The sequence below is a fragment of the Parambassis ranga genome, chromosome 21 (genome assembly GCF_900634625.1).
Source record: "Parambassis ranga chromosome 21, fParRan2.1, whole genome shotgun sequence".
Lineage (NCBI taxonomy): Eukaryota > Metazoa > Chordata > Actinopteri > Ambassidae > Parambassis > Parambassis ranga.
In genome coordinates this window covers 13415706-13430034 of record NC_041041.1, presented here as the reverse complement: position 1 = coordinate 13430034, position 14329 = coordinate 13415706, and the positions used below count along the sequence as shown (strand labels likewise).

At 41.8% G+C, this 14329-nt stretch overlaps 1 protein-coding gene across 2 annotated transcripts in view; it reads right to left on the bottom strand.

The window, feature by feature from the left end:
- Positions 1 to 14329, bottom strand: part of igf2bp2a (insulin-like growth factor 2 mRNA binding protein 2a) — a 41584-nt gene that overhangs the window by 19746 nt on the left and 7509 nt on the right. The window contains exon 1 of one of the 2 annotated variants that reach the window (XM_028392918.1): positions 5442 to 5470. The exons of the other annotated variant lie outside the window; for it this stretch is intronic. Within the exon in view, the coding sequence (XP_028248719.1) occupies positions 5442 to 5455 (14 nt within the window). The 5' untranslated portion in view covers positions 5456 to 5470. Of the gene's footprint in view, positions 1 to 5441; positions 5471 to 14329 lie in introns of those variants that run through there. 2 annotated transcript variants of the gene reach the window in all.

The window sequence follows — 14329 nt, the reverse complement described above, 5'->3', positions numbered from 1 at the left end:
AGGAGGTGAGGCAGAAATGAAGTGGAGGAGGAAATGTAATAAAAAGCAATAATGACTGAAGGATTTAGGTTTAGGAGAATACTACACACACACACACACACGTCCTACTATCTCTGTTCACACACTGACACACATCTCTCCATCTAGAAATTGCTCTCTCCGAACATCACTGGGTGCAGAAGTGCGCATGTCAGGTTCCTGTCAGAGCAGCGAGGAGAGGACGAGGGAGTGGGCCGCGCTGGCAGCTGGACCAGAATGAATGACTCTTTCTGATTGTGCTGCTCAAGAAGAAAAAAGAGGAGAGGGACAGGATCACATGGATAAGGGACGGCCCTCTCCTCCCTTCTCTAACACACGTTTTATAGCAGAATGTGTCCACTACATGTCAAACTGCAACAACCCACCCAGAAACAAAGTGACAGTTCCCAGCGTGTCCACCATCACATGGTGGCCTGCAAGCTGTCTGTCACCGACGGTGCTTTAGAGCGAGTGGCTTAATGAAAGGTCTCTCCTGGTAACCAGAGTCCAAACACAAGTAAAAACCTTAAAAAGCGAGTCCACTAAAACACACCACCTTTTTTTAGCGTAGTAAACAACCCCCTGCCATCCAGACGCAGCCAATAGCTGAAAAGCATTTAAGGCCAACTCAAAACCTCAAAACAATCCAAATGCTGGCAACCCTGAGCTGCCCAATATGGAAACTAAAAGCTCCTTTCATTCAGCAAAGTCTGTTTAAATAGCCTGTGAATTCTGAAGGACCTTTTTCTCTATTGTGTGTTTATTTTATTTTATTTTTATTATACCATCTCGTATCACGGCCAGTGTCAGACTACGTGATGCAGCATGGCGTCCTTGATGCTTTTTAAAGCAAAGGAGTTTTCTATACTGTCTCAATAATCTTTTTTAATATTTCATTTTAAAGGCCACTTTAAACAGAGGAAGCTTCCTACAGAGCCATCTTGCGGAAAATGTGACAGAGCCTCCTGACAGTTCATCAAGGTCTCATTTTCAGCATGCTTGTGGCCACATGGCTAACCATAAGATCAGTGCTGTCGGTTTGTCTGCAGGGCAGGGAGAGGCCTACGACACAGTGCCACCCTGTAAACCATACTGCTGTCCTGGTGCCTACAGTGTTCAGGTTTAGGTACAAACATGCACAGTATGCATTACAATCAGGGAGTGACAGGCTGCTGCTAATATCCCCTGTTTGGTTGTGTTCAAGGTGAACCCGGTGCCCTTTTTCTGCTCCTCCTCACCTAAAGTCAAAACTGAGCTGCAGCAGAAGACACAGACTGAAGTCAATGGTTACTTAATGTTTGTTGAACGCAACCAAGCCGTCTGCTGTCGGTTTGCCGTGGCCTGCCAAGAGAAAAAAGAAAGCCTCTCAATTTCGGCCTTAAAATGTCCGAGGGTGGCCATGTTCATTTGAAAAGCTAATATTTACTGCTCCCACCTGTACGAGGTAAGAAGCTGTGTGTGCTCACATGCACACACATGCGCGCTGAGGAATTCTAACCTCTGATAGAGCAGGCAGACAGCGGGGTGAGAAAGAGGGTATTCACCCCTCACCAAAAAACTGCATTTTGTTGTTTTTTCTGTTATGATATAACAGACAGATGATGATGATTCCTGTTTCAAAGATCTGACAATGGAGATCAGTTTGTAGATTTTCAAACTTTTAAAGTATGCGACTGAACTACTACACAACCCAAGGTTGTGTTAACCTGCATGCTACCCGGCTGAATTCACACACCTGCAGCTCTCAACATGGCCGGAGGTGAAAAGAACACCAGTAACATCCAAATTAACACATACTGTGTATCAAACAGGAATATCAATATTTCTCTCTTCCAGTTGTAATATGAGAGATGGTGAAAGGATGGAGAGCACATTCAGCATGTTGAGGCTGCTCATTTCTTCCACATCGCAGAGGGACACTTAGATGTTAACACTACGTCCTTCAAATAACAACAATATATTAAAATATTTTTTCTGAAATGGACTCCCATGGGGATCCAGCATAGACTTTTCCTTTCTTCAGAAGCTCAGACCCACCATCACACATGAGCCACATGTGGGCAGAGCTGAATAAAGAGCGCATGTCTGTCGATGCAAACGAGTAAAGCTAAAAAAACTAAAGCCTTTGAAATTATACTTCGGAAAAGACGTCAACAGAAGTCTGGGGAAAAAAAACCCCACCACAAATGACAGACATGAGACAAACATAAAACATAACACAAATTAAAATGCAGGCTGCTTTTATAAAACAGACATATTATCTCTTAAATGTATACTATGGTTTCAGCTGGACGTACTGCATGTGCAGTCGTATATTGTTTCTATATGTACTGGTGCATACTATTTTAATATATACATTTAAATATGTTTAATATGTTAATCTTCGATGATATATATAATAGAACAGATGCAGATTAATACCATGTTGTGTCCACATAATAATAATTTTTCAACTGAAACTGCTTTAAAACATAAAATATAAAAGAGGAAGAAACATTAACAAGTTCATTTTTCTGTCTTCCTTCCTACTAAAATGTGTCACTAAAAATCTCTTGCACACTCAGTCAGTATTAGCAGGATATAACGGACACAATTCAATTTGTCATGTGCACTTTGTTCCTGAAACGCCCCCACAAAAATCAAAGTCATTTCTGTCATTAAAAGCGCACTGTAACGCTTTATATTGTTGGTTCTTTCCTGGCATCTTTTTGCAGTTTCTTAAACTGAAACTTACAGGACTGAATAATTGAGTGTTTCCTTCTCCACTCAAGGATTCTATCTAATGAGGCCTTTAAAAGCCTTGTTTACCTTTTTCTCTCTGCACTGTGTGGATGCCCGGGCCGTCAGAGACGGCTCTCGGGCACGCTGTCCTGCACCCAGCGGGGAGGCACTCTCACTCTGGACAAATAAAAAGACGCCCCAAACAGCCTTTCAGTCGTGCTTGTCCGGAGCACTCTGCCTCACAAAACTCACACATACACACACAAAATCACTTCACACATAACTGTTTGCAAAATTCAGCTGAATACTGTCAATACAAACATCCATTTGTACACAAATATGGAAACATGCTGCTTATTTGTTCTGTCAGATGACATGACAAACCGTCCTGGATTTTTAGTTTTCCTTTTTTTTACCGCTCACTTTTCTCTCTTTCTTTATCTGCCTGACAGTCTTTGTTACAGCTGAAGGCCGCACTCGAGGACACAACAGACACAGGAAGTTCACACAGTTTCAACAAAGACTTCATATTTCACCTGCTGATTCTCAGAAAGAAAGATGATCTGGCCTGCATCACATGCAAATAAAATAGGAAAGGAAAACCTCTGTGGTCATAAATCACACTGGAGGCATGTGATGATGCATCTATTACATTCTCGCATTACAAATGCAGTGATATATACTGTCTGAGCACTAATGTCTCTGCTTCTTTTATGTGCGATAGTGGCAGTGCTGAGTGCAGCATAATGTGATCATCTAACAATCAGCTGCAGTACATTTACAGCATGTATGTGTGCTCCAGTACCAATGAGCTAAACCATTCATTTGCACCATGTGAGACTGTATTAGTGCTATATTATATGGGTCAGTTTGGGTGGGTTGGTCAACTAACCTGGTGGTCCTTAGGCACCGAGACGTGGCCACTCATCTAATCTGAATTAACCCAATTTCTGGTTTTGACCTTTAAGCTCTTAAGCGCCTAACTGCCCTGACATCTCAGATTGGAAGCAACAAGTCAACAATATTCAGGAGACCCTTCTGCGTGGAAGGCGTCTCCCCTCGCTCCTCTTTTTAAACTCTGTCAGCGCTCTCACCGTGTCCCGCTCTCTGCTGCTGGATTAAGACGGAGCTCAGTCCATTTCTGTGTAGTGCTCCTAAGCACTTCTCTAAGACCCATCCATCAATTGTTGTGGAGCAGAGATAACAGGATTTGTATGAGAGAAGTGTCTCTATGCTGTTACTGTCCTTCAGCCGTCAAGATTTGTTGCTATTTGTCTTCTAAAAGGACGAGCAGATCCTGAGGCAGCGCGCAACCTACATGGTGTGAACGCAGCCCAACGTATTAGTCAGTGAATTATAGATTATTCTGACAAGCCTGTAATTTGCAAATAAACACCAGAAAGTCGTTTTTGTTCATTTTGCATTAAATAAAAGAAAAAATGATATTATGATTAATCAAAACAGAGATTCTTCCATGTCAGTCCAGTGAGGGCGAGCCTGCACACAACCTATGAAATATTTCTACAGACAAGTAAACACTGCAGCAATTCAATTCATGAATAGTAAATACATATTTTTCAAGATGCAGCTGAGCTTTTTCTTTCAAGGACATTCTATTCTTTCCAGGAAATTATTCTGGCCTTAAACATGACTGAAATAAGTAGCTACCGGGTTGGATGTAGATTAAGTATGTACAGAGTTTGAGTTTAAATTAGTGTTTAACAAAAAAATAACAGGCTCAACCACAACACCAGAGTCCATAAAAAAAGCAGCACAGCAGATAAACCAATAATCACAACTGATGTGAATATTTGTTTTCCATTATGTTCATTAGCATCACTGTACGTGTTTCTTCTCCTTCTGTTGTCCTCACTGATATTTACAGTGGTTCGAGCCCTACATTTAGAGCTTTTATCACAGAGTGCTGCTGATGTAGACTGAAAAGCTAGCATCTCGCAGATCCTCTCAAATAGAAGGGACTCTGTTGGTTTTGGATTATTAAAATATGTCTTAAAACTACAAACCAAAAAGAATGCCTCAGTCGCACAACTTCAGCATCACAGCCTCTAAGCATAACACATTTGACCTGTATCAGTGTGATGATGTGTAATACCCTAAACATCCAAGCGTAATTTTACGATAAGGGCCCCTTTTCTCTGTGGTGTTTATTTTGGGTGGGTGGGCTTTCTATGGAAAAGATAATTCTGAAAAGAAACCTAAATAATCTTCCCACATGGATGAATTAAACCCCTAGTGGAAAGTCCTGTGTGTGACTGAAACCTCCACAGCCCTGGTACAAAGTTTTGCCAACCTTTGTACCAGCTGGTATGACAGTAAGTTATACGGTAGATGCTGTGGATACCACTGTGCTGTGTGAATGTGGATGTTAAAATGCTAGAGATTAGTCATTTTTTTTTAGTTTGTTACTACAAGAGGTGCTATAAACATATTTATAGCATATATTAAAATTAATGAGTGAATTGGTTCACAATTTGAAACAGTGTCTGAATGAATACAGAGTTTTCTAAGATATTAATCACATTCACTTGTATTAAACTGTCTTTACTCCTTCAGGTATTCATTTGAAATTATCAAAAATCTCTCACCAATCATTTCTGTTAAGACAACAGGCGTTTATCTACGCGTTTCCATTGTTCCCTAAGCACATATTTTTTTAAAGCAACACTGTGCGGTGAACAAACCTGCTGCTAGCCATCTCATCTCAGTGTGCAGCGCTCAGGTGCCTACTTCTGTTTCCCCCCCAAACCTCGGCGGGTGAGAGCTCATCAGAATTCAGCAGGCTTACCTGCCTGCCTGTTTCTCTTCACGCATTAGTTTTCACTGTAGCAGCGAGGCAGGGCGACACAGGCTGAGAGGCAGGCAGGTACAGACACATGCAGCTCTAATGGAAGCCACAGCCTTCCTGTTGACATTTGTCTGCCACTCACTGTCGACACTTACTTACTGAAGGTTATTAGAAAGAGTAACACAACTCTGCGTGTTGATTCTTTAATTGACCAGGTTGCCACTCAGGGATATACTAAGCAGATAAATACTTGGTGTGATTCAGTGTCACATAATTGGGTTAATTACAAATGATTCAATAGATTTTTGTGACTCAGGCCAAAGCAACGTGTTCATGTTCGAGATCCACACAGCATGAGAGATGGCCCACAGCTGCATTAATGATTCACACAGTCGTTACTTACTGTATCTGTTAGTCTCACTACACATAAGCTCAAAAATACGCAGATAAAATGATGTTGACTCATCCAGCGTTCTTGTTTTATCCAAAGTTTTTTTGCATACTGCTGCAGATATAAAATGATTTGATGCTCTCAGGTGCAATCATCACAAATTAATTTTCAGTCAGTGCTACAATGCCACAGGGTGCCCAGCTGACACAAAACACATTTTCTCCCGTCACGCCTACTAAGCCTATGAAATGAGTATTTTAAAATGTTTCATTTGCTCACCACTGTGCTATAATCCATTTCTATTTAAACACAGACACAGAGGACTCCATATGTGGCTTTGAACATGTAGATATTTACATTCGGTTCTACCATTTAAATGCATGTTCTGCCATCAGGTGACCAACACAGGAGAAAATAGAGGGTTAGTCTACAGTGAATACATTATTAAATGTAAGAAGAGAAAGCACCAGGACACATGGAAGGAAAATCCTAAAAATCACTGAAACCTCGATGAAGAGCTGAATGAGAAGGCTGCACGTCCATGGATCTGCTCGCTGACCTGAGACACACACTGGTCTAAGCTTGTAATGATGGCTCTTTAAAGATAAACGCACTGAGTTAATGTAAGATGAATGTAATTATAATCAATGCTTTTTAATAGTGTCTTCTGTACTATTAAAGGAGCACTTGAATAACTGGACATTGTCTCCCATATCATAATGTGTTGTGCTATAATTACACATATTTGTGTTTACTGACACAACAAATCCACATTGAAACAAAATAAGGAACGATTATGAAAATCTTTTGTATGTGAAAATAAAAATTGTATGACACACTGACAACCCACTGCTCCACCAGAGATGAAGACTAGCATTTCCATACAGGCCAAACAAATACACCTGGGTATGATTTTTTAAATTAAAAAAAATAAATATGATTTACTCGTTCTGAAAAGTCTTAAATTTTTACAAAGCTGGAAACAGAGACTGCTGTGAACAGCCAATCCTTTGCTCTCATTTCCACATCTCAAGGTATCTCAGATCCATATTGGCTTGGCCAACCTGGTGTGGTGCCATGAATCATTCTCACGGAAATGAGTGCTACAGTCAGAATCACAAAGGCTAATTCATGTGTGGGACAAATCTGAGCACAAAAAAAAGTTCCTTTCTGCTAATCAGGTAGCAAATATGCAATCAGCTGCAATAACTGCACTGTATATTTTAATCTGTCTGTACTAAAACAAAATCGCTTTTTTTCCCACAGAGCCGTGCAATGTTACAATAAATAAATAAATAAATACACAGAAAGATGACTCAGCCGGTCTTGCAGAGTCATGTGCTGTGCTGTCTTGTCCTGTGCACATCAAATCCTCCACACTGCTACTTCATAAACTCCAGAGTCCTCGTCACAAAGCACTCAGTCAGCACTGACACACACACACACAGCTCAGCCTACAGGGGCATCACACACACAGATCTAACTCTAATGTATAGCAAACTGGTGTGTCTATTCCTCTCTATATGCACACACTGATGTATGTTCTGTGTCTGTCTCTCACACACCTCAGTGCCTAGAGCTATTGGCAGGTGGATACCAGCTCATACTGCATGTGGCGGTGCAGTGTGGGTCCTCTGCTAGCTGCTCCTCATGGCTGCTCCCGTCGCTTTATGTTGAGTTGTGCAGCTTGTTCCTTAGGTCTCATCCTTTAATCTGCCAACCATAAGGTATTATACTGTAGCAGGAAGGCTGAGCCTGCCTGCCATAGGTGTAGGTCCCAGCGGGGTTAACCTGGATCAATACCGCACGCACAACACTCAACATTACGCAAGCCCTCAAACCGTTTGCCTGCCTGCTCCTGCTTTGCCTCTGCCTGCCTGTCTGCCTGCTGTCATCGTCACTTTCTCTATCTCCCTAAACCTGTCTCACTTCTCCCTCCAGCTCCCCCTGGAGAGCGAGCTTTACATGTTCACACACACACACACACCCTCCCCCATCTGCAGAGGAAGTTCCTCACAGAGATTAAAAAATATCATATCAAAATTTCATGCAGGTACGTGACGTTATTAAGTAGTGTGTGACAGCTGCTTTTTCTGTTTCTGTTTTCTGTTCTGTTTGTGTAATTCTGTTGCTCAAATAAATTTTATTTTCATTCAAAGTGTTTACACTTGTTAAACAATTAGAACTACAAAGAAAAAAAACAATTACCAAAACTTGTAATAACCAAACTGTTGACTTTAAAATACTGAAAACAAGACTTTTAATAAATGTGAAAAACATAAAATGAGCCACACATGCATAATTCATTTATCAGATTTGTATTTCTTTAGATTTTACTTCTGCTAATTTAAACACTGTGAATAATGCATGTGCAGGAAAAAAACAGCAACCTAAGTATATGAAGTGAGATAAGCCATCAAGGGGCAGTGGGATTATGTACAGTATATAGGGCACAGTTGTGTGTGTTGTGAGGGGGGTAGTGCAGATGGGTTTAGGTTTAAAAATGACATCAACAGAACAGAAGAGAGGTTGGATTTTATTTACTATCTGTGTGAGAAGAAAACAAAGCCACTCATCAGCCCCTTTGTTTTTTTTCCCCCTGTGGTCTGAAAAAAAAGCTGGTTTTAGTGGTTATGGGTGTCCAGCTCTACAAGGGGTGGAGTCAAATGGATAAGAGCCTTCAATACATTAATTACATTATAGTGCTCCTCCCAAAACCTTAGATCATCTTGTGTCACATGACTCACAAGTAGCTGAAGTGGCATTATCCCTGTCAGACTGTAATCCTGTGGCTAAAATGGCTCCAAATCCTGATCTACTCTGTGAAATGAGGCAGGGGGCTAGACAGGAAGTGGATTCAGTGTGTGTGTGTGTATGTGTGTGCACGTGTGTGTGTGTGTGTGTGTGTGTGTGTGTGTGTGCGTTGATGTAGATAAAGAAAGCTGGTGCAGCTGGAGTTTGTAGGACACCTGTGTGAGAATGTAATTTGTAGACTAATTTAATTACTGGAGCTGCTGACAGTCATGTCAGCTCTGATCAATATGTGATAAATACTTAAGTAAATATCCACAGTTGACATCAATATCTTAAGTTAGAAGCCTGATCTCCACAGTGGGAGGGAGCGGGTGGAAATGGCTGGTGGTGTGTACAGCATTTAAAGTGAGACTGAGAGAATTATTGGTGATTGTGGGGGGAAGCCTGTTGTTGCAGCTTCTTATATATGCGACTAGAAAGTCCTCAGTGGAGCCAAAGCGTCTGCCAAGCGGCAGCGATTCTTCAATGTGTAACGATTTATGTTATTTTTCGTCTTTCAGGTTTGATTGTGTAACATTGTACAAATCTTTTGTGTATTTTCGCTAAAGGACACACAAAACTTGAAAATACCCTCCTTTCAATGTCCAGGACCTCCTTAATCAAAAGATTAATTACAAAGAGAGAAGGTCTATAATATTCAAGGTTTCAGTCCACTAATTTAACAACTACTTCTAGCTCCACTTATCCGACGCCCCCTCCACAGAACACACCAAAACAAATCTGCAAGCATTTACAGGCAGGCTGCTTTCATCATTCCTGGCAGAAAACAAGGCTGGTTCCCCTCTTTAACAAACACCCTGTCTAAGTTGAAGGGGTCATTAGGCGTGAGAGCTGTTCTGAAGAACCTCACCCGATCTTTAAAGATAAAGGCCACAACAACTGGTCAGGGTGAAGGCCTGAGCACGGTAATAAGATCACAACCAGACCTCAATGTGGGAAACATCCGCAGCAGTGGACGAGCAAAAGACGGCCTGCATTACAACAGGCAAAACAGAGCCGTGTGCATTTCGTGTGTTTGTATTTCTGCAGTTTGATTTAATCAGAGGTCATTTATGTGTGTGTGCTGTGAGCGCAGGGATACACAAGCTTTGATAATGTGACGGGGGAGGAAACAATTGCAATACTGTAAAAGCTCTACAAATGCCTGAGGTGGGTGTGTAACAATTACGCCTGACAAAGGGAAGAACAAACACAAGTCCTGTTAAAGGAGACTTTTCTTCAAGTGTGGCATGCCATGCATCATCTTTACCACTGTGTCCCAACATCAAACCCGCCTTTGAAGCTTGTCAGTCTATATCTTTGTAATTTATTGTCCCACGACAATAACACAAACCCATCTCCATCTCTGAAGTGAACTGTTGCATCCCACTTGGGGAATGGCAGGAACACAGAGGCATACATGCAATGAGATGGAGTCTACACAGACATCTACTGTTGTCCAAGCATCCCAAAGTCAGTAACCACAAACTGCTTGTCTTTGTTACACTATCTGATAGGGTGGCTCACATTCAGCTTACATTTACACTCGCTCATGCTAACACACAGCTCACTTCATTCTAGGCGGCAAAAGGTAGTGGTGGCACTTGCACACTTGCAGGCTGAAAGGCAGGCAGTTAGAGACAATGCACGCAATCTAGGTGGTGTACTGACAGAGAACATGTGAGGAAGAGGAGGGGGCTGGTGGAGGGAAGACAGGCAACAAATGCTGCAGTGGAGAGAGAGTGTGTGTGACAGTCCCCAGAGGGAGGAGGTGAACTGCAGATGAATCTTTGTGGAATTCACCTTTAATAAAATGAAAATCACCTGAATAAGCAGATCTGAATACGCTTGTTTTTGCCATACTGTGCTTAAAGGCAAAGACCCCATTAACTTTTGCAACACCCCCCTCCAAGAACACACGCATGGCTGCTTCAGCATCAAATATTTACTAACCTGGTATGCTGAAGATGTCCTCTTTTTTGCCTTCAGTTTCTCTAACTAATTCTCTAATTTTAATTGGATTTGTGTCAGTGAGTGCTTCATTTAACCTGACAGGGACATGCAATTCATCAATCAGTGTCATAATGTTGCTTGCATGCGTGAGACTGAGGGGGTGCAGCAGGGCTGGATGGGTAACCAGTGTGTTTGCAAGAGACAGATGGCAACAAGAAAAATCAAGAATTCCACTCTAAGCACACACAGCCGATCAATGACTCGGCTTTGTATCCTAGCAACTTGGAGGTACACTTCTGTATGTGCTGTTTAACTCATAAACAGAGTCAGGTAAAAAAAATGGAACATAACAGCTGACGTACTTGTGTATAGTATGGCACCATTACCGCTGCAGCTACTGCACCCATGGGAATCCCCTAAGCATAGACTGTTTAGTGATTAAAGGATAAAATATTCTGCTCCTCCAGGGAAATATTAACCATGGGTCAGCAAGACAACAACTATTTACAGACAGATTTTTTTTTCTCCTCATGCTGTTTATGCAGTTCTGCAGCAGCTTGAAAAACCTCTCCTCCTCTTCCTCTTTCCTGCAACCTGACAGTTGGTGTGATACAATCAACAGGACTCCCATACGGTTCTCCCCATCCTTTCTACTGCAACTTTATATTCTCCTCTTTCTCCATCTCTCCATAGCTTTTCTCACCATCCCTCTCTTTCTGACTGGGTATATTGGCATGTGCTGGGTCACTTGGCAGCGAGGCAGATGGAGTCGTCCTGCTCTCTCGCACCTGCCTGGCCCACATTACCCAACTCATCTCTGGGCTCAGCAAATCAGAGTCAGGATCAAGCTCACGCAGCTGTGTAAAACAACAGGCTTCATGGCACATCACAATTGCCAAATACAAAACAGTACTTCTGTTGAAAGTAAAGGAGGGCATGCCAACGCTGCCGCAGCTCAGGATGCCAGAAGAAGAGCTTAAAAAAAATGACCAAAAAAAACTAACATCAAAAAGACAACAAAATCATTATAGGAATAGTTGGACAATTTGGGAAAGGCTTTCTGTGTTCATGCCAATTTTCTAAACCATTCTCTAAATATAAAATTACAGCCAGCAGCCAGCTTTTGGAGCATAAAGATTGTAGTATGACAAAAGTACCAGGATGTCCTACAGCATTTGGTAACATTTCACAGTATGCAAGTCAGCCTGCTATGCTCTTCTGTTCTGACCCACAATCCTTTGCACAGCAGAAGATACAACAACATGTCATGACTGATTCATTGGGATACCAGACAACAGTGCGTCTCTGGAGTGTTTGACCGTATTGTCAATAATCAAATTAGTGGTTCGGATATGAAGAACACAGTCGAAGTGGAATAGCTGGAATACCTACTAAATTTTAAAAAGTCTATTGGAAGCTTGAAAGCGGTTCCCACTTTTTACTACTCCCACTACTTTATACAAGAAGTAAAGGTTCGTGTTATAATAGCCCTGACACTCAACATATATATTTTTGTAAGACAAAAAGAAAGACAGACTGCTTTAAATAAGGGTGGAGTTTAATGTGACCACATGCTGTTTGATCTGCTAGGTAAAGATGTGAAAATGCTGCTTTAATGTGAAACTGAAATGATTCACCCTGCTCAAGTTTTTCTTTTCTAACTTTGTATCTTAATGCCGAGCTAACAGCTGGGGGTTCCGCTATAAACAGAGGAAAAAACACATTAGGCATGAGAATGTACATGATTCCATATTCTATCTCAAACCCACAGCCAGAAATCCTGCTGTTTGTGAGCAGACCATGCACAACCTGCTGAGAGAGGACACTAACAGCCTCACACAGCCACACAGCCAGCCTCACTGACGGGGAAAGAAATGCTGCCCTCTATCAGCAGTGCTCATTTCTCCCCATGCAGGAGTAGAAACCAGGAGCACACACACACAGAGACACACACAGACAGATACACAGTGAGATGAGATGTGTGTGGGACATCTCTGACTCGGAAGTCCTCTTCCTCTTCCGACAGAGACAGAGGAAGCACAATGGTCAGCCTGTGTTCCAGGTTGAAGCTCAGCTGTGTGGCGTCCTACTGTAGATGACTTGTTCTGTTGCTGCTCCGTGGCATACATATGGAAGAGGATGGAAATGACGGCAGCCAGTGGGTTCATGAATAAGAAAGGTCACAAAAGGGCTGCGGCAGTGACACAGGCGGACAGCCCATTCAGCACTTTTTCCCTGCCGCACTTGTGGAAAGAAAACGGGCACTTGAAGGTTCCAGCAAAGCAACAGCTTTACACAGGCATTTTTTATTGAGGCACCTTACTAGGCTATGTATTCACTGTCATATAAAATCAGCACTCTGACCACTGTCCCGCCCATTTCATGAGCCACAGACACACGACTGGACTGCAGTCTGAGGCTTGTAGCTATAACTGGTTGGCGTGCTCAACTGTCCTGGAAATGGATGGATATTAAAGGATCCTCAGACTGACAGCACTTCACAACAAACCTAAAATGTAATCACACTATTTTGAAAGTGATACTATAAGATATGATAATGAACTCTTGTGGGGTGAATTCTACAGTGTTGTGAGGTGTCCGGTGCACTGTGGCACTTTGTGTTTGTTTTCTGAAAGCCTTCATCGTTCGAGCTCTCTTCCTTTAACTAAGCAAAACACTCAAAACTGGTTCCCATGGCAACGTGAGGAATCTAACCTGGTACAGTTGGAACTGAATACAGCACAACCTGTAAACACACACACATACACACACACACACACTTCTACTAGCACAATGGCACAGTTTTGCTCCCACATCAAGACAATCTTTCTTATCATTTGGTTCTTCGCAGACAGATGACCCATTCGCAGATCAATAACTCATATATCAAAAGATGTTCCTGCAGCTAGATGGTGTATGAAAACAATTAATGCATATTATTTCTTCATTATATCTGAGCAAGCATAGAAAGTTTAGAAACAGGCAGCTAGAATCTGATAAGTCTCTGCAATAAATTAGACGATATTAATCATTTGTTGGATTTGTTTGGTGGTGTGTCTTATGTGATCGGCTACCACTGCTTCAGTTCTAGGCTGTAGGTTGGCTATATTCATAAGGAAATAACAGAGAAACAATGGAACACAACACAATGTGGACTTTGTTTGAGCTCTGCTCTCCTCTCCTGACCTGTCTGTAGTGTCTTGTTGCAGAACTTTAAGAAATTTCCTCCACATATTATCAAATATTAACACAGGCCACCCAATACTATGTAGCGGCTGAAGAATCAGTGGTTCACCTAGTAGCTGTCTGAAGAATACAGCAGTGTACTCTGTTGGTCACTCTCCAGCTTCTGTGTGGCTCTGGAATACCTTGTCTAACGTGGTGTCCACGATATGATAATGTGATCAAATATTTCCACCTCAAATATAATTAATTAATTAGTCCCAATTGATCACTCCTGAATAGTAGAGACACCAGGAAAACAACCATATTTCCTCATGATTTTATGGAATTTCTGTCCCTTTAATCCCCTATTTTTTGTGGTCTCTTTGGGGTTGTTGTTGATCTGCTTGTAGTCTTTTTGTGGGGTTTTTTTGTCGCTGTTTTAACTATTTTGTGCTTTTTTTGCAGGTTCATGGTCATTTCAT